The 21,106-nt window shown below is 45.4% G+C and overlaps 2 protein-coding genes across 6 annotated transcripts in view; one reads left to right on the plus strand and one right to left on the minus strand.

The window, feature by feature from the left end:
* LOC128892321 (ecdysone-induced protein 74EF) overlaps nucleotides 1–21,106 on the plus strand; it is a 210,608-nt gene that overhangs the window by 61,845 nt on the left and 127,657 nt on the right. For all 3 annotated transcript variants that reach the window (XM_054152672.1, XM_054152671.1, XM_054152673.1), the window contains exons 2-4: nucleotides 11,827–12,124; nucleotides 12,339–12,609; nucleotides 12,683–12,784. In XM_054152672.1, coding sequence (XP_054008647.1) covers nucleotides 11,981–12,124; nucleotides 12,339–12,609; nucleotides 12,683–12,784 — 517 coding nt within the window. In that variant the 5' untranslated portion in view covers nucleotides 11,827–11,980. The remainder of the gene's footprint in view (nucleotides 1–11,826; nucleotides 12,125–12,338; nucleotides 12,610–12,682; nucleotides 12,785–21,106) is intronic.
* Nucleotides 1–21,106, minus strand: part of LOC128892332 (U7 snRNA-associated Sm-like protein LSm11) — a 140,378-nt gene that overhangs the window by 32,563 nt on the left and 86,709 nt on the right. Inside the window, exons 2-3 of one of the 3 annotated variants that reach the window (XM_054152700.1) lie at nucleotides 10,597–10,790; nucleotides 10,449–10,515 (exon numbers count right to left, since the gene is read on the minus strand). In XM_054152700.1, coding sequence (XP_054008675.1) covers nucleotides 10,449–10,515; nucleotides 10,597–10,773 — 244 coding nt within the window. In that variant the 5' untranslated portion in view covers nucleotides 10,774–10,790. Of the gene's footprint in view, nucleotides 1–10,448; nucleotides 10,516–10,596; nucleotides 11,303–21,106 lie in introns of those variants that run through there. The other 2 variants (XM_054152699.1, XM_054152701.1) reach the window with 2 other exon arrangements.

A 21,106-nucleotide genomic window follows, 5' to 3' on the forward strand; every position in this document is an offset into this window, starting at 1 on the left:
CCCCCCCTCGTATTATACTCTTCTCGGACCATCGTCCCCGCGAAAATTTTTTTCCCGGGGCAAACCACTATCCATCCTCATTCATCAGTCATGGTTCTGCGATTTTGATCGATTTTCAAAACATATGCAACAAGAGAGATTTCAGTCGATTACAGGTTTACTCCCTTCTAGTACAGGAAACTATTAAAAATTCTAAATATAGTATTCAGATCGTCAAGATGTTTTCCTTTTTTATGAATCGATTTAAATATTTTATTTAGTTTGCCTGATAAGTATCCCTACATTTCAAGATCAGTTTGAGAGATCACGTTTTATCAATGTAGAAGACTTACCACTAGGAGAACGTTACATGTGAATTGATAAAGCATTCATTTAAGAATGTATGTTTCATCGATTTGTGGAATATTTATTAAGACGAACTTCACATTACCGGAGAAAACCCGAAGTAACGTGGTTGGAAACTGTACAATGAGCAATAATAAATGCTGAATAACCAGTGCCATGATTTAAAGCAAACGCAGACGAGAGTACTCAAATCATAGATATCCTGTGAAAACTCTTTTCTCGAAGAATCGGTTTGTACAAATTTTAAAAAAACCTGATGTAACAGGGTCAGTGTCGATGAACGACCGTTGTCCTGTAAGGGTGCCAAGGAAAAGAGTAGTAAAACCACCCTGTACCTCGCGAGCCTTTCTCGACTCTTCCAAAACGGGGTGAGTGTGAGATCGAGATCCCTCCCGGTCGAATTCCAGCTTCCGGGGGGCGCAGAAACCGGGCGAGCACGGCCGAAAGCCAGGTCGCGATCTTCGCGAGAACAATCGCGATGGAAGCTGGCCGACGTCGAGCCCGGCAATTATCGTATCCCCTATATACATATCGGGCCACTGGGAGTCTCCGGTGGTTCGGTCGGTCGCGTCCGTGCAACGTATCTCACGTGTTCACCTGCAAAAATGTTTACCGTGCGTGCGAAGGAGCACTTGGTCCCGAGGAGGAGAGGATCCTGTGCAGGTGGGTACGACGGCCCCTGGAGAATGTTTGCACGCGGGGCAGGTGGGGCGACACGAGGTACCCCCTCGCCCTGTGCCGAGGGAACGAAATGTCGAGGAAAGAAGAGAGAAAGAGAGCGGGAGAGAGCGGGAAGCACTCGGAGAGGGAGGAGAGCGGTCGAAGACGAGCAAACGGAACGAGAGAGATACCGAGTGGCGAGAACGAGAACGAGAACGAGAACGATAGTGGAAGCGGAGGAAGAGCTGCGAACTCTCGGACAGAGAGGTGGGGCGAGGGGCAGGAGTATATAGGAGGAGTAGGCCTGGTTGTACCAGCGGATGATCCCCAGGTTGAGTCGCGCTGGGTTCAACGTCCTGGCGGGCAGCGCACCCGAGAGCCGAGGCAGGCAGGCAGTCGAGCAGCCACCAGACCTCTCTACACGTACCCGAGGCACACCTACGAGAGCACGCGAGCTCCGACACTCGCGCACGCGACGCGTACCTACGCGCAGCACGTGCGCGCGAACGCGCATCCCACACAATCGCGGGTTTTTTCGTTTGTGTGCGGAGGGCGGCGACGGTGTGCGCCACGGGAACATGCGTTCGTACACGCGACCCGCGGTTAGGTGTGCGGCCACGTACACACGGCCACGAAGAAACGCTGGCTGAGCTGTCTTGTTCACTCGCGAGTTTGCTTTACGCGAACTATCCCGTAGGTACTGTTACTTTTGCGACCAGGCCCTTTCGATCCCTTCTCGCCTGCCCCTCTCTGCCCTCGTGGCTTTCGCTTTGTTTTCTTCCTAGCGTAGCGGACTAGCTGCAGGATACCAGAGACCGGCTGCATTTTATGCGAATAACAGATATTAATTTATTTGTCTCTCGGTGGTTCGCTTACCAAAAGCCAGTTTCGCGTGTTTAATGGTAGAGAGGAGATTTGAATTGGGTTTAGGGGAAGAAATATCGTGTACGATAGCAGTTGTTTATGACGGGTCGAGCTATTCTATTAGTGGTTATGCAGGGTACAGGTTTCTTCTAGTTGAATTGAAAGCGAAGAAAGTTGAGAGGAGACTTTTATCTTTTCAACTATTGAAATTATGTTCGGCAGCCAATGGCAGGATTAGTCTTGATCGATTAGAAAAATTGTTCGTCTATGTTACACGCAGCTAAAGTGTTTCCGCTAGAGGGGATCAATGATGTTGGTTAATATTCTATAGGAATAGAAAAAACATCTACGTTTGTTAATGATAACTAAAAACCACTAAAACGAGAACAGAACGTGTTGCAAACGAAAAGAAAGAATAGTCCCGGGTCAAGGAGATGTGTTACCAGTAAGTAGAATATGGCGGCTGACTATAAAGTCTGACCCATTACGCCTCCACGGAAGGTATTCTTTCTCCCCCTACAGAATGCAGTGGGTGACACCGCGTATGACGAATACAAACGATGTATAGCAATTCCCCCCTTCGATTGAACATCCATTTCGATGAGTCTCTGATCATTCTATGGTAACATTTCTTATACATTCTAATTATTATAGAACGGGTTGTTCATGCAATCACAAACAACACTCGAGTCTTGTGCTGAGACCCCCACGTAGTCGCCTCAACAAAATTTTCCAAAAAGGACTCGACCAAAGGACCTTGCAAATTTCAAAGATAAATATATTCTACCGTGAAAAACGGTACACATATTACAAAAATATACATTACTCTTTAAAAAACAAATACTTGAAAATAAAATTCACTTTTACTTTAAGTGACTAAAATTTTGTCCATTTCCGGGGAACACTCGTGGCGTAGAGTTGTGAAGAATTTCAAAGGGTTCCGCGGCGTTTTCGTGGTTTCCCGATTACAAAGGGTTCCCCTCGTCTCCTTCGTCGTGGGAAATCGCGGTCGAGCGCGCGAACGACCCGTAGGAAAGTCCTCTGAAAGAGGCTCGGTGAGATTCCAGAAGAAAGGAGAAATCACTTTTACCCCAGTAGCAGCGGCGGCAGCGGCGAGTCAACGCGCACCAGCCAGGGAAAAAGTAGATCGGCGTCGTTGGAGTCGGAATCGTGTTCCCGATGACGCTGCCGCGATCTTGATATGCAACTGGGAAGCCGACGCATTCCTCTCCGCGCTTCCGCGGAAAGAATCAGCCGCTATGTTACTATTATTATTATCATCGATAAGATGCACGTTTCTCGGTTCTCGAGCTATTCGCGAACCGACATTGTTCACGAATATTCTCGTGGTGGAGCGGGTCCTATCTCTGGGTCATATTAGACCCAGAAGTATTCTTCTTACAAAATTAATCGATCAGAGTTCACGTGTAATCTGCGTATCGCTTACTACATAGAGCGAAGAACCGCAACTTTGGTAATTATATTTTTAATCGAGAGAATTTTCTCCTCTCGGGTCAGGCGTGACCCAGCGACAATAATTTTGCCGCGGCTCTCGGGTGAAGGTCATCGATTTGGTTTGAGCGAAAGGGATGCTTGAAGCAAAGAAAATGCGTGGTCCGATCGAAGTGGAACAGACGCGTTGCGATTCGAAGAGGGTGAGAAACGCGCTACCGTTTCGGTGTACTCGATAGTCATCTGTTACGTTGGGATAGGTTAGGGGGACGGTACGTGCACACGACGAACGGTCGAGGAATTGGATCGTCCAGTCTACCGGGTGTCGGGAGAACAACGTCAAGCGTGCCAGTGAATACTCGTGGATGTTACAAGGTAGACATTTAAATTGAAGCACATAAATTGGATACAACAAGATTTCGTAGGTTGTAGATACTCTATTTTAAAAGGTGGAAGCAGACATTTTTCTTGATTAACAAAAAAACTGTCCAAGTTCACATGTTCTCCACTCTATATATTAGGAATACTTAGGCCGATAAACTTGCACTTTGGTCGTGTATTTTTGCACCAAGAAAGCTTTTTCTTTACAGTCAAATATGACCCAACGATAGGAACGATTTTTTTTTCGAATTAATTCATCGTTTAATTGATTTACTGGAACCCTTTTCTTCGTAAACGGTTCCATCTCACTTTCCGTACAATCCTTGATAGTTTTGGAGTAACCGCTCTATTCTATTCAAAGGAATGTGTTCACATATCATTCTTCGAAACGTAACTATCATGTAAAAACAAACTTTAGCGTATTTAGAAATTGGAGTAATTAGAGTAGCCGAAGGGTAGGCGTGAACGAATAATGGCGAACCAAGCGGAAATTGAAAAGGAAAGCGAGTTAGACAGGGGGAAAAGACTGGACCGAGGACGACGAGGAAATATTGCGCGAGAATCGACGGGAAAAGATCGGCGGAACGACGACTATTCCGTTACTCGGGGCGAACGACTCGCCATCGTGTCGCTGTCCAGCTGCTTTGCATCGCGTTCGGTGCAGAGTTTGGCCAGTGTTTTATTGGAATAATAAACGATACACAGAAACAGTTATTCGGACAAGCTTTTATTCGTTGCTGAATAAGGGAATGGTACGTTTGTTGGTTAAGGGAACAACATCGATTGCTTTATCAACACACATCGACGTTTTAACCAACTATTCGCGGATTCGAATCGAGAGGTAGCAACTTGGTTTCGATTAGCATAGATGGCAATATTTATTCAAATTTTTATTCGAGTGGATACCGTGCCCACCTTTGAGACGATGATTCGTACTATGGCTGGTTCCTCGAAGGGAGTTTGAAGAGACGCCCAGGAGTGGTCACGACCCAGGAAGATCGGTTCTTTGAGGTCATTTCTCGAACGTCGTTGAACGTTTCAGGGAGAACGTCGTTAACGGGAGAACGACGCGCAACGTATTGCGCTAGGTCGGGGAAAAATCGTTGGGAGTCCGCGAGCGCGTTTCACAGCCTCGAGAGAGAGCTTTCTCTTCGTTTCATGGCGAACTCGAAGAACGATGGTTCATTCGGAGCATCATTGATACTAAATAATCATAGATACTGAGATACGAATACGTTCCTTATAAATAGCGTCAAACGTGAATCGTCGATGAAATTTTGTAGAACAAAAGATACGCGTCAGCAAACTTTTGACGCGCGCTGTACCCCTTGGTTACCGATTATTGAGTAATCATAATCACGTATTACATTTTGTTCAACGCTGGACGCCGAACGGCGAGGCTGAGGAGCCTCGAGTTGAGTCGAGGTCGACGTCCGGACGCAACAAGTGCTGCTGCGACTCTCGCTGCGCCCGCGATCCTCTTCCCGATATCTCGCCGCTGAGACTTTCAACAATGCCGGCTTTTTCGCGATAAAAGCGCGCGCGCCGCGTCTTAACCCTTTCGCTAAGCCAGCGTTGACCGAAAACGGCCCATGCGCTGCAAACGTCAAACGTCCTCGTGTTTCGGTCTCACATCGACATGTGCTTCTACGAGATAAGCAGCGATAGGGTAAAGAAAAGTGAATCTCGTTTGTATCGATTGGCATGCGCCGCGATATTCGAAGGGAAAGTTGCAATTTTTTTAATGTACTGCTCAAAGTATTCGATAACGGTGAACAAATATTTATGTCGAGTATCGATCTTTCACAACACGCAATTGGGTCTCGTTTCGGATGATTGAGAAAAATCGATTCAATTTAAAACAATTTGCAGATTCGTGTTTCGATTAGAGAATTCAGAGGGTATTTATCATCGTTATCTTGAGGTTACATCAACCCACCCACCCATCCTTCGTTTCGCTCCTCTTCGACGTATGATAGATCTCGATGGGATCGAGTCGTTCGTTTTAACACGTTCGTGACGGTCCCTGTTGTCTACTATGGCGAATATTCGGTCGAGGTATTCCCATGCTCCTCGTTGGGTGTACATATAGTACCCGTGCGTTCATTTTTGCCGAGCAAAGTGGACGATCGCGGCGTAGATATGAAATTGCACACGTCGACCGTGTTTTTCTAATTCGAATCGCAGCGTGCCGCGGTGAGATCTCAACGGGGGGCCTCGGCGAGACCGGAAGCCGAAGGACCTCGTCGAGGTTGCGCGCCGGTGCGATGCACCGTGCAAAATTTTCGGTCTAGAAGACGGTCAGTCCGCCACGGAGCCTCGGGTTGAGTCCGAGGTCGACGCCCGGGCGCAACAAGTGCTGCATTACGTACGTATACGCGAGCTACACCCCACCCCACTCACCCATACACGAGACCACGGCCAGCCCCTCTCCACCCCCTTTCGACGAACCCCTCCTCCAGCTCTCTTTCCCTCCCTCGCTCTCTTCTTTTTCCCCTCTTGCTCTCTCCACTGCAGCTTTCCACACGATGTCGCGCGAGAGAGCATCGCCGCTACGCGCACGAGAGCTCTACGCGCCACGGAGAGAGAGGTGAGAGAGCTACGAGAAAGAACGAGAGAGACTATGAGTGCACCGCGGCGAGTGGCACCAGAGAACACGCGCGCCCATGCCTCCTCTCTCCTCTCTCCTCTCCTCTCCTCTTCGCGCGCACACCAGCGTCGCCTGTAAATATAAAACTGCACTGGGTCAGGGATCCGTGATTTATCGGCTGCCTGGTGTAATTGGCTGCCGGCCAATAGATACATACCCCCGGGGTATCCGGTGGAACACGAAGGGAACCAAGCACTAGCCTCTGTCTCTGCCGAACGTGTGCGACCGCCAACCCCCTCCCGATACTTTTTTTCACCTTCTTTCAACTCTTTGGGGTTAGCTGGGTTAATAACTGTCACACCTCTCGTTCAACTGCGATACTTTATTTGTAGCTTCGCTTTCGGTTGACAGTGCTACGCGTTGAATGAGTGAAAAGGAAAAGGACCTTGCTGGCATCGAAAGTTTTTTATTGGATATTTTTCTATGGGTCTTAAGGGACCCGAAATTACTTACACGAAGACGATAAGAAACTTTACGAAACGGAAACGTTGACTTCAGAACACGATCATTAGTAAAACTTTCGCGATTAGTCATCGTTGTCTTCTATGTATTGACAAAGTAATCATCCAAGAAATCAACAGGTTCGATAAATTGGTGTTGATCGTACTTGGAAAACGAATAAATTGATGTTACGTGGGTGTACCAATTGACAATCGGTTCATTTTATAATAATAATAATGTTGAAAAATACCGTGTACATTCTGGAGTAATCAACAATGTTTAATGTTTTATTGTGAAATGTCATAGTGTCTCCGTATGTATCAGCGTCGAACGCTCCTCGTTCTTCTCATTCGCTCAGTGACCTAGAGTCTAACGTTTGTTATCGTAAGATAACATTGATTTTCCTCGCTGAGAAGTATCTATTTATAAGATAACTTACGATACGTTTCCAATACAGCGACGGTAAATAAAGAAACATTCTTTTTGTATGGTGATGCTTCTCTATATTGTGTGCGTATGTAAAGTTGGTGAACATGTCGGTTGTTGTTTCCATGTGACAACAATCCACGATGAATTGACCTACCTGATTTCTTGAATGATTCTTTTACTTTCGGGTTGCTTAAGACCTATTAAAACGTATCCAGTGAAAAACTTTCGTTACTAGTCGAAATAATTCTCACCGAATCCGAGCCAAAGTGTTTATTTTCAATTTCGAGGTAGAACGATGGAACACGTCACTGGGAGTCCTCGAGTTCTGTGCATTTGTAGACGCACAACCGTGTCCTAGCTTATGTCATACATATTCAACCTATTACGTGTGCATTTGTTTGCATATTAAATAAGGTTCTTCTCTCTTTCAATTTTTCTACACATAAGGGACTACACGTTGCTCTTTTCACCTTTGATTAACTTTCCAAGTATAAAATTGTATAACGAAAACCCTCCCACAAAGATATATAGTTGTATCTAATCCCTCTGTAAAAAAACATCAACTTTGAACTAACTTATCCTCAATTTACATCTAGATTAGATAGTTGCCTAACTCTGTGCACGTCCCTGGGCGCCGCGATGCCGAAATCTTTACGAGAGCGTCCAGCAGGCGCTCTGTAAACGTCGTGCACCACTTTCACTGAAAATTAAGTCGATCTCGCTTGGCACCGTGTCAGAATCACGGTTAAGAACCAACGCGGGCTTTGGTCAAGTTTCGATAGAGACCAGAACGAACCACGGGACATCCAAAGCATCGCGGGGACTAAACGATACTAGACTATCCAATTCTGAATGTTTACAGACACCGCATATATTGAAAAACTTTAATATCGTGCAGTATGGAGTCATGTTTTACCTGATTGTAACTTTTTTTAGACCAGTGCATTGATATGTATAAATTCAAACTGATATGTGCACTATATAATTATTTATCTTTTCCTCCAATTAGTGAAGCATACTTTTAAACTGAATGGAGGTTTTTTCTTTGGTTATTTCCTATGCTAAAGTTGATAAATTCGGTATAAATTGCTACTGTGGATCTGTTGTAAAATAATACAACTTTGAACGAATTAATTTCGGCATTTTCATGAGAACATATATATACTAGTCGCGATGGATGTCGTGCTTTTCTCGAATAATTGTTCGTAACAGCGTCGACCTCACCGATTTCAACGAGCAGAAAATAATTGTCTTTCGCTGGTAGTTTTCAAGGTATAATCATGAGAAACCTTGAGTTATAGGACGAATTCACACCTTAACAGGCGTGAGGTTGTGACTCACGCGAGCATCGGGTTGCTTCTTGCTAGGAACGCTTCAATTAGAAGCACGAAGAGGAAAGTAATAGGTAATTACGCTTCATTTCGAACTTGAAAGTGTTTATTCGTCGTTATTCCATTGTAAACAGAACCAGACCAATCGAACCATATAAATACTTGAATAGTAAAATATACAACGATAATGTACAAAATTATCATAACGGATAAACAATTAATTAGAAATAATCGCGAACAAGGTCATATTTTTATCTAGTTATTCTTTGTTATTCAAGTGTCAATAACTGGTAAAAGTGGTGACAGAATTAGGGTAACCCATGTCGATAATGGAACATTAGTTACATTTATCGGTACCATCTAATTTGAAATTTCAGACTGAGATTTCATTATTTATTCAATTTCTGACTTACACTATAATAGAATTACAAAGAAAAACAAACTTTAATTCTGATCGGTTTATTTCTCATGCGATCTTCTAAAGATTTCTGTGGTGCGTCCTAACGTTACTTCTTTTAAATTTTTCTGATTGGCTTATCCAGCGCAGATTCAGGCCGTCAGATTTGGTAGATTTGTCAGCGAATCGAGGCGCGGAGACGACTAACATTGGGGAATAGTTTCGTATCGGATAACTCTGTACGGATTCGTAGCTCGAAGGCTTCCGCGATTGCGAAACATTTCGGTAGACCTTCTGTCGTCGCGGATTCCACGTTGTTTGCACAACGCGTCGCGGCACCCGAGGGAAGGTCTCGTCGAATACTCGGCGACATTAGATATCATCCGCGGCGCAGGCACGCGATAAAAGGAAACACAACGGTGGAGAAGAAGGAAACAATGAGACACCGCGCTGGCTTCCACGAGTTGACGCGCTTTCGCGGAGGTCAAATTCCACGCGACTACGCGCGCCGAGCAAGGCGTACCGACGACCTTCGTGGTATTTGTCCGATCGTAAATAAAGTGTGCCAATATCTAGGGATATAGAGTCCAGAACGTCTTACAATCTTTTACATCGGCTATCTCGCCGACAACAACGCGCAATTTTCAGCATTTTCCATCGCTTCGCTCCAGAGCTAGGTAAAACGCGGAACAAACATGTTTTCAAAAACTGCGTCAAGCAGGGATTATGCATTTTACGTAAAATATTTTAAGGAACAATTGAAATATCATATGTTCATTTTGTACTTGTGGAGAGTGACGATAAGTTGAGGGAAGAAGTAATATTTCGTGAGGTTTCCATAGAAGTTTCGCCTAAAACTGTATCATTCCAGCAAGTAGCAAATAAGCTTTGTTCAAATGTAGTTTGTACTGAGCGAGACATTGCTAAATAGATTTGTCATTCGCGAAAACATAGTGCTCCTCCAACTCAGATGACCAAATATCTCATTTTCGAAGTACCGAGACACTTGTGTCGTCCCAGGATAGGAAACGGCCGATAAATCGAATCTAATTTTGGAAGGAGGTCGATGCGCGCGAGGTTGGGAACCCCTGGCCTACAACTTTACGAAAACTCTGCTAGCATCAATGAGTCGCTTCAAGAGCGAGAGATCGATATTTTTGTCGCCCCGGAGGGACGTCGCACTTTTCTTTTTTTTTTTCCTAACGTCAAAGAGCCCCATCGTAGTCCGCGAGAAACTCCCCCTCATTCTACTTCCGGGTCCGTAGACCGCTCGTTGTCAGCTAACCGTAAGCGTATTGAAATTTGATACCACGTGCGAGTTATCATGAATGAAACTGCGACCTCCCGAACCGGGGGGAAGGTTTCACGGGGTCGCCATCTCTCGTCGAGCGCGCAAAGATCGCACGAACCGCGTCGGTGTATAACCTCACTTTTCGCTACAACGAGAAACAGAGATCGTGGTTCGTTAACATCATTGATAAACGCGATCGAGTCTTACCTTGACCAGGTAAACTCCGTTGCTTCGAGGACTCTCCTTGCTTGACATTGGTCAACTTATTTTTTGTCTGAAATAACGAAACAAACAAGGAACAGAGAATCTCAGCCAATAGGAAAACAGGCGCGCACGGTGTTCGCAGTGTACCCACTTTCATTTGATCGGACAAACCCGACATCACCGCTTCAAACTTCGAGACATTGTCGTAAACCGGTGTCTTTAACGAGAGCTGTGTTTTCGACGAGTACAACGCTTTCATCGGATCGAATTTGTCACTTTTTACATCCACGCTCTCCTCGGACGTCGTGCTGCTCTCGTCGTCTGCCATGATGAAACTATCTGTTGCTACTTCCGGCGCGGGATTTAAACTTGCTCGGAGTCGATTGACGAACGGCGATCGAGGTTTAAAAAGAAAAAAAAAAAATTCGTGTACGTTCAAGGGAAATACTTCTATAATGTATATATTTTAGAATTAAAGGATTAGGAACATGTTCTGTCGTTTTTCATTCCACGCAATGCGTTGCTCCTGATCGCTGTCGAGCAACGAGCGATATTTGAATAGGTAAGAGACCAGAGGATGTTAACCTCTACCGAGCGATAGAAACTTTCTTTCGCGGCTGAGAATTACGTAAAGACTGCGGCGCGTAGAAGCTGCATAGAAATGCAGCGCCGTCGAGAGAGAGAGAGAGAGAGGTTACGCGCACAGGAAGTGAAACAACCTACGAGCCAGAAAGAAAGTTTTCACTCGGGTGTTTTCACTTTCATGGAAATGCCAGCGTATTACCCGCCGCTCCGTTACACGTTATACTTGAGCGAATCAACATGTACGAGGGTTGGGATCGGTTGCTTTGCATCGACGAACGAAATAATCGCAGAAATGACGTGATCCATCGTAATTAATAAACGAAATCGGTACATTTCTCGGTATCGATAGACAATGATGGGACGGTCGCGCGATTTGCAGCCGTTCACGGAACTGACACGTAAGGGACCGCGCAAGCGCGTTCCGTGAAACGGGAGAAAGTAATTTTTTACCACTAACTGCTCAATGAAAATCGTCTACGGCTCGGCAACCTGGCCAAAGATAATTTTATACCGAAGTATGCGGATTTAACTACTTTTAAATCTTATACGCCGACAAAAACAAATATATTTATCATGTACAATTCTTTTGAATAAACGCGATCATTTGAAAGAAATTTCAGGAATGAAAGTATAGCCGCAAGTATAGGGTATGGAGACCCAAGTTACACAATTTCGTCAAAGGCTGCATTATTGAAGTTTCAACATATAATGAAAAATCGATATACTTAAAAAAGCAGATTATTGTTTGCGTGCACTAAAAGTATATTCTACAGCAAACGAAATGTATTTGTTTCAGAGGAACTGGAGTAACGCGTAGAATCCACGAGAGAGAAAGTGTCTGCTGAGCAGAACAAGAAGGAGGCGAAAAGTGGGGACGTTTGGGAGGTGATTTTGGATGTTAGAAAGCGCGGGGGTGGCTAGAGAGGCCCCACCGCAGGGTACGGGTCCCGATGCCGGTCCCCGTATCGCAAACCCTTACGCTGACCTCCACCCTCGTGCCCAAGGAGGAGTCAAACATGCCCTTCATAGACGACGAGCTACTTTGGTGCCCTGACAATGACGGCAAAATGGTCGACTTGACGCAGTGTCTTCAGGTGGGTACGCCATTTTTGTCCGAGTAAAATTTTGAAAAATCTTCGACATCTCTGACGTAAGGGCAAGTTTGTGCATCGCCTTATGCATTTTTGGAGTATAGCTGGAAGCAAGGCATCTCGACATGCTCGATATTTTAAATATAATTAAGAACTTCTTTTCTAATTCACGGAGAAAGGAATGTCAGTTGTTAACTTTACCTTTGCGTGCTATCAGGAAAGCAGCACAGGGCAGTCGGTAGAATTTTCCCCGATGGAATTGAATGCCCTGGTCGGGACGCCAGCCGCGCCAAACATGCCGACGGAAGAGGGCGAAGGAATGGCCGGTGTCACTGGGGAGGAACCCTTTGACACGCTCGACACGTTCTTAAGAGAACTGCAAGCGGATTTGGTCGAAGCCAGTCAGCCCACGTCGACCACAACTTCCGTAACCTCCTCCTGCAGACGGCAAAGGTACAACATCGCGGCCGCCAATCCTTTGTTAGCAGGTGAGTATCGTAATCGAGCAAGGACTAAAATTATTTACGAAAGTCATCGTGTGTCCCTTTTCTTTCGCGACAGAAAAATTAGCAGCCCCTTCGTCGCAAGCCTCGCCAACCTCCATCCCCTATGCAACGAGGGCGGAAATCAAGACGGAAAGTATTCAGCCTGAAATGAGCAAAGGTACGATTCACGAGTTTATCTTTATACACACGTTTCGAAAGAGATCGTGTTTTCCGCGGGTAGATCACTCATCGTATCGAGTGAAGGTAAATTCTGCGATCTGTATTACCAACAGTACTCGTTACCAGAGGTTTCCTCTCTTACCTACAGTGGTATTGTCACCTGTAGATAGTAACAAGACCTGCCTTGCCGACAAAAATGTCGATACAACAGTGTCCTGCACGAAACGGTGTATCCAACGTTGGTAAAAAAGGGAGGTGCATATATCGTGGGCTCCAACTCGAACTCGAACTACTCCCGGTATTCGAGCAATGCCGATTCGCTACTCCGAAAGGGAAACCGGCCAAGGCCTCGCGAATCGCGACCAGACATCCGCGTTAGCAATAATTGCGCCTGCGTTCTTGTGTCGACGCAACAAAAAAAAAAACAGCATGCGCGCTCGCGCGCGTATGCAGTGTTCATGCACGGGCTACGCGTACGTGTAAGCGGTGGCCCAATTCTTACAATTTACAGCCGTGTCGTAACAGCACACTACTCGGGTACGCGATTTCGCGATTGCTTCGGGTTCGCCTCGAGATCCCAACAACGTACAACGACCGTCGCGAGGAACAACTTATATCTGCACGACCTTACCGGATGGCAAACACCGTGCTACACCGCTACCTCGCTTAATGTTCGAATTTCGGGACCGTCGATTATCGATATGCAAAGCATGGGTAGAGAATTTTTTTCGTGGAACTCGTCGAGCTCGAAGAGAACAATGAGTGAGCCGAAATTGGTCGAAATTACGTCGACGGCGACTCGCGTTATAAAAGTATAATCAATGGTGGGGAAATGTTATCAATATCCGAGGCATGACTGTGCGTACAACGAAAACCAAACCGAATTAGATCGAGTTTGGACTCATTTGCATCGGGAAAACATCGCCAATCTATTCGTAATATTTTCGTGAAGGTGTAGCGAAAGTGTTTATATTAAACGTTACTGTACGTCCACCGTGGGTACAGCATTCAATGACAGTGTTGGGCCGAATGTAGTACACGATTACGATTATCGATTAATCAGCCATCGTGATTAATTTATCTTCGTATTTTTATTTAACATCTTTGCTGCACAAAGCTCGAGAGGCCGTAAATCTGAGATAAGCATTCATTAAAGATAATAGCGTCTGTGAAAAGGTTAGACGATGCTTCTGAACGTAACCTTAATCGCTAATGAATAATCAGACTTAGCTCTGAAAGATTCCAGATTGATTTATGATCGTTAATGACAAACGATAGTTAAGAAAGCAACGATAGCCCAACACTGGTGTTGTATGACACGAAACGTACCTGCTGAACGTGACGATGCTCGACGTCCTCGGTTCGATACGGCAACACACATGTGTCACGCATGTGGCTTGCATGCGTATCGTCTGTATCGAGACACCGCTTAAGTGGTAACGACCTTTTGTAGGCCGCGTGAGACGCCTAGCCTTTAACCCGAGCATTTAAAACGATGAAAAGGGGCGGCTGGGTCTTTCTGTCTGTCAATGCTCAACGATAACAAAGAGAAATTGTCGGCCTATCGCGGAGAAGCAAAGGACAAACGTCTTTAGGAAGTTGATTCGTCAACTACGGTGACGCGACGAATAACGAGAATATGTAATAACGACGATAGGCCATGCAAGCATACTCACGCAGACGCAATTAGGCATTTTAACTAGGAAGGAGATGGCTAAATCCTTTCAATAGAATGGAGATTTTCTTTACTCATTTCCAACAATTACCATTAAACCTACCACGATTGCTCAAACCTTTTTCAAACTTGTATCATTTTGTGAAAAATGTCAACACTCACTGTGAATGTTAGACTTAGCGTTAATAACTTAGACTTAAACTCTCCGAAGCAATTTTTCACACATTCTTGGTTTTCGCCTTACTTTGACCCCTAGAATCATCCTCCGAGTGGGTGTTTGGTATTGGAAAGATATTCAAATATTGTTGGTGGTTCGTGCCACTTCTTCGTAGCCCCGTTAGACAGCGGGGATAACAATTCCCTGTGCGTGATTTTCGTTAGAAGTTTCAACGGTTCGCGGTAAGCTCGACGACACCGTCCACGACCGCAGCCTGGGCTGCGACGGCCAATTACGTGCCGTTAGAACGCGAATCGGAATGGGTGCCCGCCGTTGTTCTTTTCACATTTTTAGAAAGCGGTTGGAAAGTGAGAAACCGAACTTTCTAGCAAAACTATTATAAATACAGATCAGACTGCTCTTCCAGCGAAATTATCGACCAAAAATATGCCATTTGGTGGCTGGAATATTTACGACCCAGTTGCCGGCGATAACGATTGCGCGCTCGGCGGCCCGTTTCCGCTTTGCTCGTTGACGCAGAAGACCTCCGTCGCGTCTATCGCGTCCATCGATCCATCTTTTCCGCGGAAACATCCACGAAGCTTCCTTGCCATCGAGTTTTTTCTTTGGGGGTTAGTTTTGCGATCTGACTTCGATGAACCAGTAACACCATAATTTTGAACGAATAGTAGTAACCTTCGCGAATGCGTGTTTCATAAAATGGTAATGCCTCGACATAGCCACGGTGATTTGGTTCGTTTGTACAACAAGTAGAAGACGATAGCAATTTCATTGTAAGAATCGAACCCCTTTACTTTGATCTCTACTTCATTTGTGGAGCCACATTGAAGAATATTTTCTTTAAATTATTCAGAGTACTAGTCGTCACATATCAACACTAACAATCAAGGGTAGTGTACTTTACCTAAAAGTGCATTTTAATTGAATCATTTTGCGTAAAAAAGAATAAAAATCGAGCAAAAAATATTTAACAATTTCGTGAAAATACATCGAGAACCGTAAATCGAGTGAAAGTAAATTCTGGGGAAAAAGTGGAACCAAATTCTGCGTTTTCGCTCGTGCACCCATTGGAGCTGCTTAGTCGCAGAAGAGAAAAGAAGTGGCGCATACTCTCGCGTGCACTTCTGCTCGGTCTGTCGGTCCCGACTGTCTCGTCTCTTCGACACGCATCACTTTCGCCGTGTGCATCCTGCGTAACCGGCAAAAAGTGGATTTTCACGTCGAATCGCGTCGTTACCCCCCGCGCTCGCGATGTATCGACTAGCAGAGCAAAATTGGAGGATTTCCCACGTTTCTCGCACGAAACGAAATACTTGCTACGAAATCTAACGCAAAGAAGTAGACACAGGAAGACGTTTAAATCTCGGGAAGCAAACTTTTTTGTTTGTAGGTATTTTTCAAATATAATTATCCGTTCGATATCAACTACTTTTTGTTTCTATCGAAGTATTTAATTGTACAATCCAGAGTCTGGTTTTCATTCCAAGAGTATCGTGCGAAAAGTTGATCTTTCATTCGTTACTCGAAATTTGTGACTCGAACGACGCGGTAGCGAGAAAGGGGACGCTCGTGGTGTTCTTTACCCCCTGTTGCATCCAGCTGCACGACTCCGTTGCACTTGTCGCTACCCTCGTTCCCTTGACCCTCTCCAAACACATAAATTCTCCTCTCCCTCTCTGTCGCCGTCTCTGTTCTCCCCTCCGTCTGTTTCCGTCTCTCGAGGCTCGGGTTAGGGCCCCACGGAAATAGATTCGAGACCCGGCGTCGACTCTCTTCCACTCTCTCCTCCCCTCCTGAGCGTCGCGGCTCCGCTGATGCTCTCGCTTCAGGAAAAACAGGTGCAGCGAATCGATACACGACCGCGTGTATCGTCCATTTATGCAACCCTCTCGACTTCACCCTTCGATCATCGACCAGGGATGGTCTGATGTTATCACGCGAGCATACAAATTTTAATTGTACGAGAAAATGTCATTTTGATCCAAAAGAGATTGCTCCATATATAAAGAAAATATTTGTAATATATTACTGAAATGTTTATGGAATTTCAATGCAATGTATGGGTTGAGAGTGTATGGACAAAAATTGTGAATACGGTGTACCAAGTTTTTGAAGTATAGAATGAAAACTCGACAAACTTCAAATTTCCTGAATTCCAATTTAAGGCTTAAAAGTGGGACTGAAAAATGTATGCAGATAGCATGTATGGCAGGGATATTTTTCTCGGTCGTGAGTCACGTATACGCTTTCCCAGTTACCGTTTAAGCTCCATTTAACCCTTTCGTTGCGCGGAGGCATCGCGAAGCCTTCACAATAGCCGCGAAAGTCGTTTCGTTGCACGGTTGCTTCATCGATACGATCCAAAACAGAAGCCCCAGATCTTTTTTTTTTTTTTTTTTTTAAATTTTTACACGCGACCTTCGACTCGGGAGAAGCCAGAAAATTCCGCGCGTTCCCAACAAATGCCAAATAATGCTCGGGGAAAACATTGTCAGCATTTTGCTTCCTTCTTCCCAGAACTAGTTAACAGTTTCGGTGGATCGTGAAAACCCCCGGATCGGAAAAGGCTTACGCGGAGTAAGTGATTCGGGGAGATGGAGTGGAAACGTGGAACAGCGGCGACGAATTACGGGGAATCGCGTGTAACCAGTGGCGGGGTTCGAGGGATCCTGGATCGTTGGGTAATCGGCTTCCTCGTATTGCCACACGGTGCCACGGCACCGCAGCGTTCCCTCTTTCCCTCCGCGCTCTCGTTCCTTCTCTCTCAATCTTTTCCGCGTTTTCTCGCCACGGGTTACGCTCGTTCTTTCCAGGCCGATAGCGGCGTTTGAAAGTGAAGTCAAGATGGCCACTTTTAAACACCACGAAGCGTATGTGTGCGCACGTCGCTCACGTACCCATACACCCACGGAGAACGCCCCCCGTTTCGCGCGTTCCGAGCGTTACGCCGCGTATATGCCCGAGCGTACACGCGCTCCGCTCGCTTCGGACGGTGATAGTGCGAGCCACGTAACGAGAGTGTTGACATTTTGCTGCAATCGGGTCAGGGCCCCCTGTCGAGCACTCCGGCATTACCTATAACCCCTCCCGAGGCGATATTCGCGAGCTACCGCCAAGCTGGGGAAAATCCGTCGTCGGCTTCGCGGAAATCGACGCGCGAAAATTGGTAACGCTCGGATGGAATCTTGGTGGGTGCAGAAATCGGTCCGGGATTCTTAGTTGGATAGAGATTTTGCATAAGTTGCGAATTTCAAGAAAATATTGAATTTTTTGTGAAATTTGTGTAAAAAAATAATGATATGTTTAATACGTCTCCTTGTCTTCTTTATTCAAAAGTTTGAATGTTTACGACCTGTTACTTCTAACATAACAAGTACAATACATTTATCTGCTTCGATGAATATTTTGCTTTCCTTGATAACACTAGTAATCGAAACTGTCACCACAAATTTTACCTCGGTACAAGTCACCCTATCGTAGAATTCGTCTGTTGGATACCATTCAGAGCTGATCCTGAGGGTACCAAGGCGAGAAGATGATCCTTCCCGGCCCATGGGACTGCATTCCTCCCAGAACCATTCTCCTCGGTACAAATAGCATTGGAAAATAATTGTCGCTTCACGGAATGATAATTCTCAAACAAATCGACTTTCCAACAGCTACACGTACCGCTCAACTATTAGCAACTGTTTGAGCGATGAGTCATCGCAGCGGATTTTCCTTGCGAAAGGATTAAATTGACGCGTAAATAACGAGGTGGAGGCAAGGAAACGAGGAGCCGTACGTCTCGATCCTCGATCCGTCCCTTAATTTTTTTTTTTTATTTTCACGACCATTGCCGTATACTCTTTGCGTTTCGTTCGGTATCGTTACGGAATCTTTTATTTTTAATTAAAAATGATCGTGTTTGAAGAAAGTATCTGAACGAGCCAAGTGCTCTTATTGTCCATAAACAGAATAAAGAAAAGTTTTTCCAAGAAATGTTGTAAATAAATAGCTCAACGTTGTTTTCGCGTATCTGTCAATTCGAATAGAACTTCGTCCGAACAGTAGACTGAAAGGTAACAATTTTTCCACCGAAAGGAACCGCGCACGGAGACGAAAAAAAACCATTGTTTTCGAAAGCAGACGCGGAAGCCGTGGCGAAACCTTTCGTTTTCACCGCCATAAAAACTTGAAATAATATTTGCCCGAGGATTCCGTCTTTCCCGCGCTCTGCCTCGGTTCCACTCGGTCGTTCCGCTAATTTCTTGGATTCACACACGCTGTCCGAAAACTCCAGCTCCGAGGGCTTCCGGAGTCTGCTCGAGACGGGAAACGAATTCCAGGAACCACCTGTTGGAAATCTACCGGTGTCTTTGTAAACATGCCCTCGTCACCGTGGAACAAAAGTTTGCTAACCCAAAGGTGTGAAAATTTCTCTGATTGTCAGGTAATGTGGTAGCTCGTCGATCAATCAGGTCATCTCGCAAGTTCGTGCCAATTACTGCTATTTAGATTAATGTGTAAAATACCTTTAAATGTTACAAAAGAATGTAATCGTCTCCATTTCTCCTTGCATACAATTTCTGTAATTTTTCACTCGGTATAAGCACAACCTCTGTCACAAACTGTTACGATACGACCGAATATTACGTTCGTTTCGAATTTTCGTCGGCGATGTTTTCCGCTTTACAATTCCATGAAACGTTCGTTGTCTAAATTTCTAAATCTCTTCGATTTCGTTAGCCTATCGATACCGTATGGAATATTCAGTCCTTGAACCACTGTCGGTGAATTTCGACATCGACTTTATCTTGCAATCTTTTATCTCTCTCGCAAACATCCACGTTGTAAACATCCGTGGCATACGTATTCGTTACGCCTCCAAGGTCATCTAGGAAGCCTTGAGATTGCGACCCAAATAAACAGATTGTTCCTCAACCCTCCATTGCATGACGTCGTGCCAAGCAAAAGATGTTTAACCCATCGAGGTCCAAATGATTGTTCCGTTCTTTATTTTAATAAGAGCGCGTACATCATCTCAATTTATCAAGATTTTTACGTTCGGCTCGGAACGACCCTGGCGATTTTAAAAAACTGCGCACGGCGAGCTCACGGAGTTTGTTGGTTCGCCACAGTAGGAAGGCCAGAAGTTCCAGCTGGGCAGATTTCAGGAATCCCTGAAAAGCTGCGGGAGATTGTTTGCCGGGAAGAGGGGCCTCCCTCGAAGGGGCTGTCAAGGAAATCTGTACTGTAAACAGACCACGTGTACCGTCGCCTGGGACTCGTAGCCTCTGCACGGGGTCCGATGGTGCACGTGTTCCCCGTTAATGCGCTTTAACTACCCTAAGCACGCCGTCACGTTTCCGTGTGTTATGCTTTCCAACTTTTTTCGCTCGTGTCAACCCTTCTGAAAAGATTCCAGAGCTCCACGCCACGCACCTGTCTCGACTCTTTGCTTTAACGAGCCCGGCAGAAACTTTAACGCCGCGACAGACATTTGGTGATCGTCAACTGTTTAGAACAGTTTCAAATTGCCTAGATCGTAATCCATATGGATCATATTTTATCGTCAGAAGCAAGGCGGCTGGCTTTGGAGCAAACCAGACTAGGTACTGGCTTTACTTTTTAGGATCTCTGGACTCTTTGGATATGAAAAAAAAAATATATATATATATATATACATATATACATGCCGAATTGAGTAACGTCCTCCTTTTCGAAGTCGGTTAAAAAATATTCTTCGCGTGCCACGAGTTGTTTGGAATTCAATGAATACATTTGGATTAGGAAGTTCGAGTTAGGTCAGACATTATAAACCCTTGGACGCTTCGAGCCACACGAAAACCGGGAATTGGAAAATAAAAAACGATGAAAAATTGCGAGTTTATCGCGATGGAAACAGCTGTCCTCGCGGCGCGCTTTCGTGTTCGTCGCTTCTGGTTTTTCTCGCACTCCAGGAAGGCTTTGGTCTCGCCGCGGAAACCTTCAAGGTTTGCTCATTGTGCCGATACGATACTTCCTTCCCTTTTTATTTAACGATGAACCGTGTTTGAGCCGACAATGCTAGTGGCTCGGTATAATTAAGCGCGAAGGACACGCGGGTCGGTAACTTAATTCCCACGAGCGGCATACGAGCGGCTTCGTGACTTCTGCCGGCGCGTTTTCACGACGTTGCGTTTCTATGCAATTTCCCTGACAGTAGCCCGACGTTTCTCGCAATGGAAATTAGTCTCGCACGCGAAGAAGACTCGAAGGGAACCCACGCAGCCCGGCAGTCGTTGCGTGCATATATTTATTTCGATTCCACCTTTCTCTGCGGTCTCTTTCCCTTCTTAGGGCGTAATTCTGAATAACAATGAAAAATAATATTCAGGCAAGGTCGGTTTTAACGCTAGAACTACCGAGGTCAAGGGATACCTATTACACACACAACTATATTTTTCAACTCAAAGGGAGGAGAAGCATTGCTTCTCTGAAACAAT

Source organism: Hylaeus anthracinus, unplaced genomic scaffold (genome assembly GCF_026225885.1).
Source record: "Hylaeus anthracinus isolate JK02 unplaced genomic scaffold, UHH_iyHylAnth1.0_haploid 12002, whole genome shotgun sequence".
NCBI lineage: Eukaryota > Metazoa > Arthropoda > Insecta > Hymenoptera > Colletidae > Hylaeus > Hylaeus anthracinus.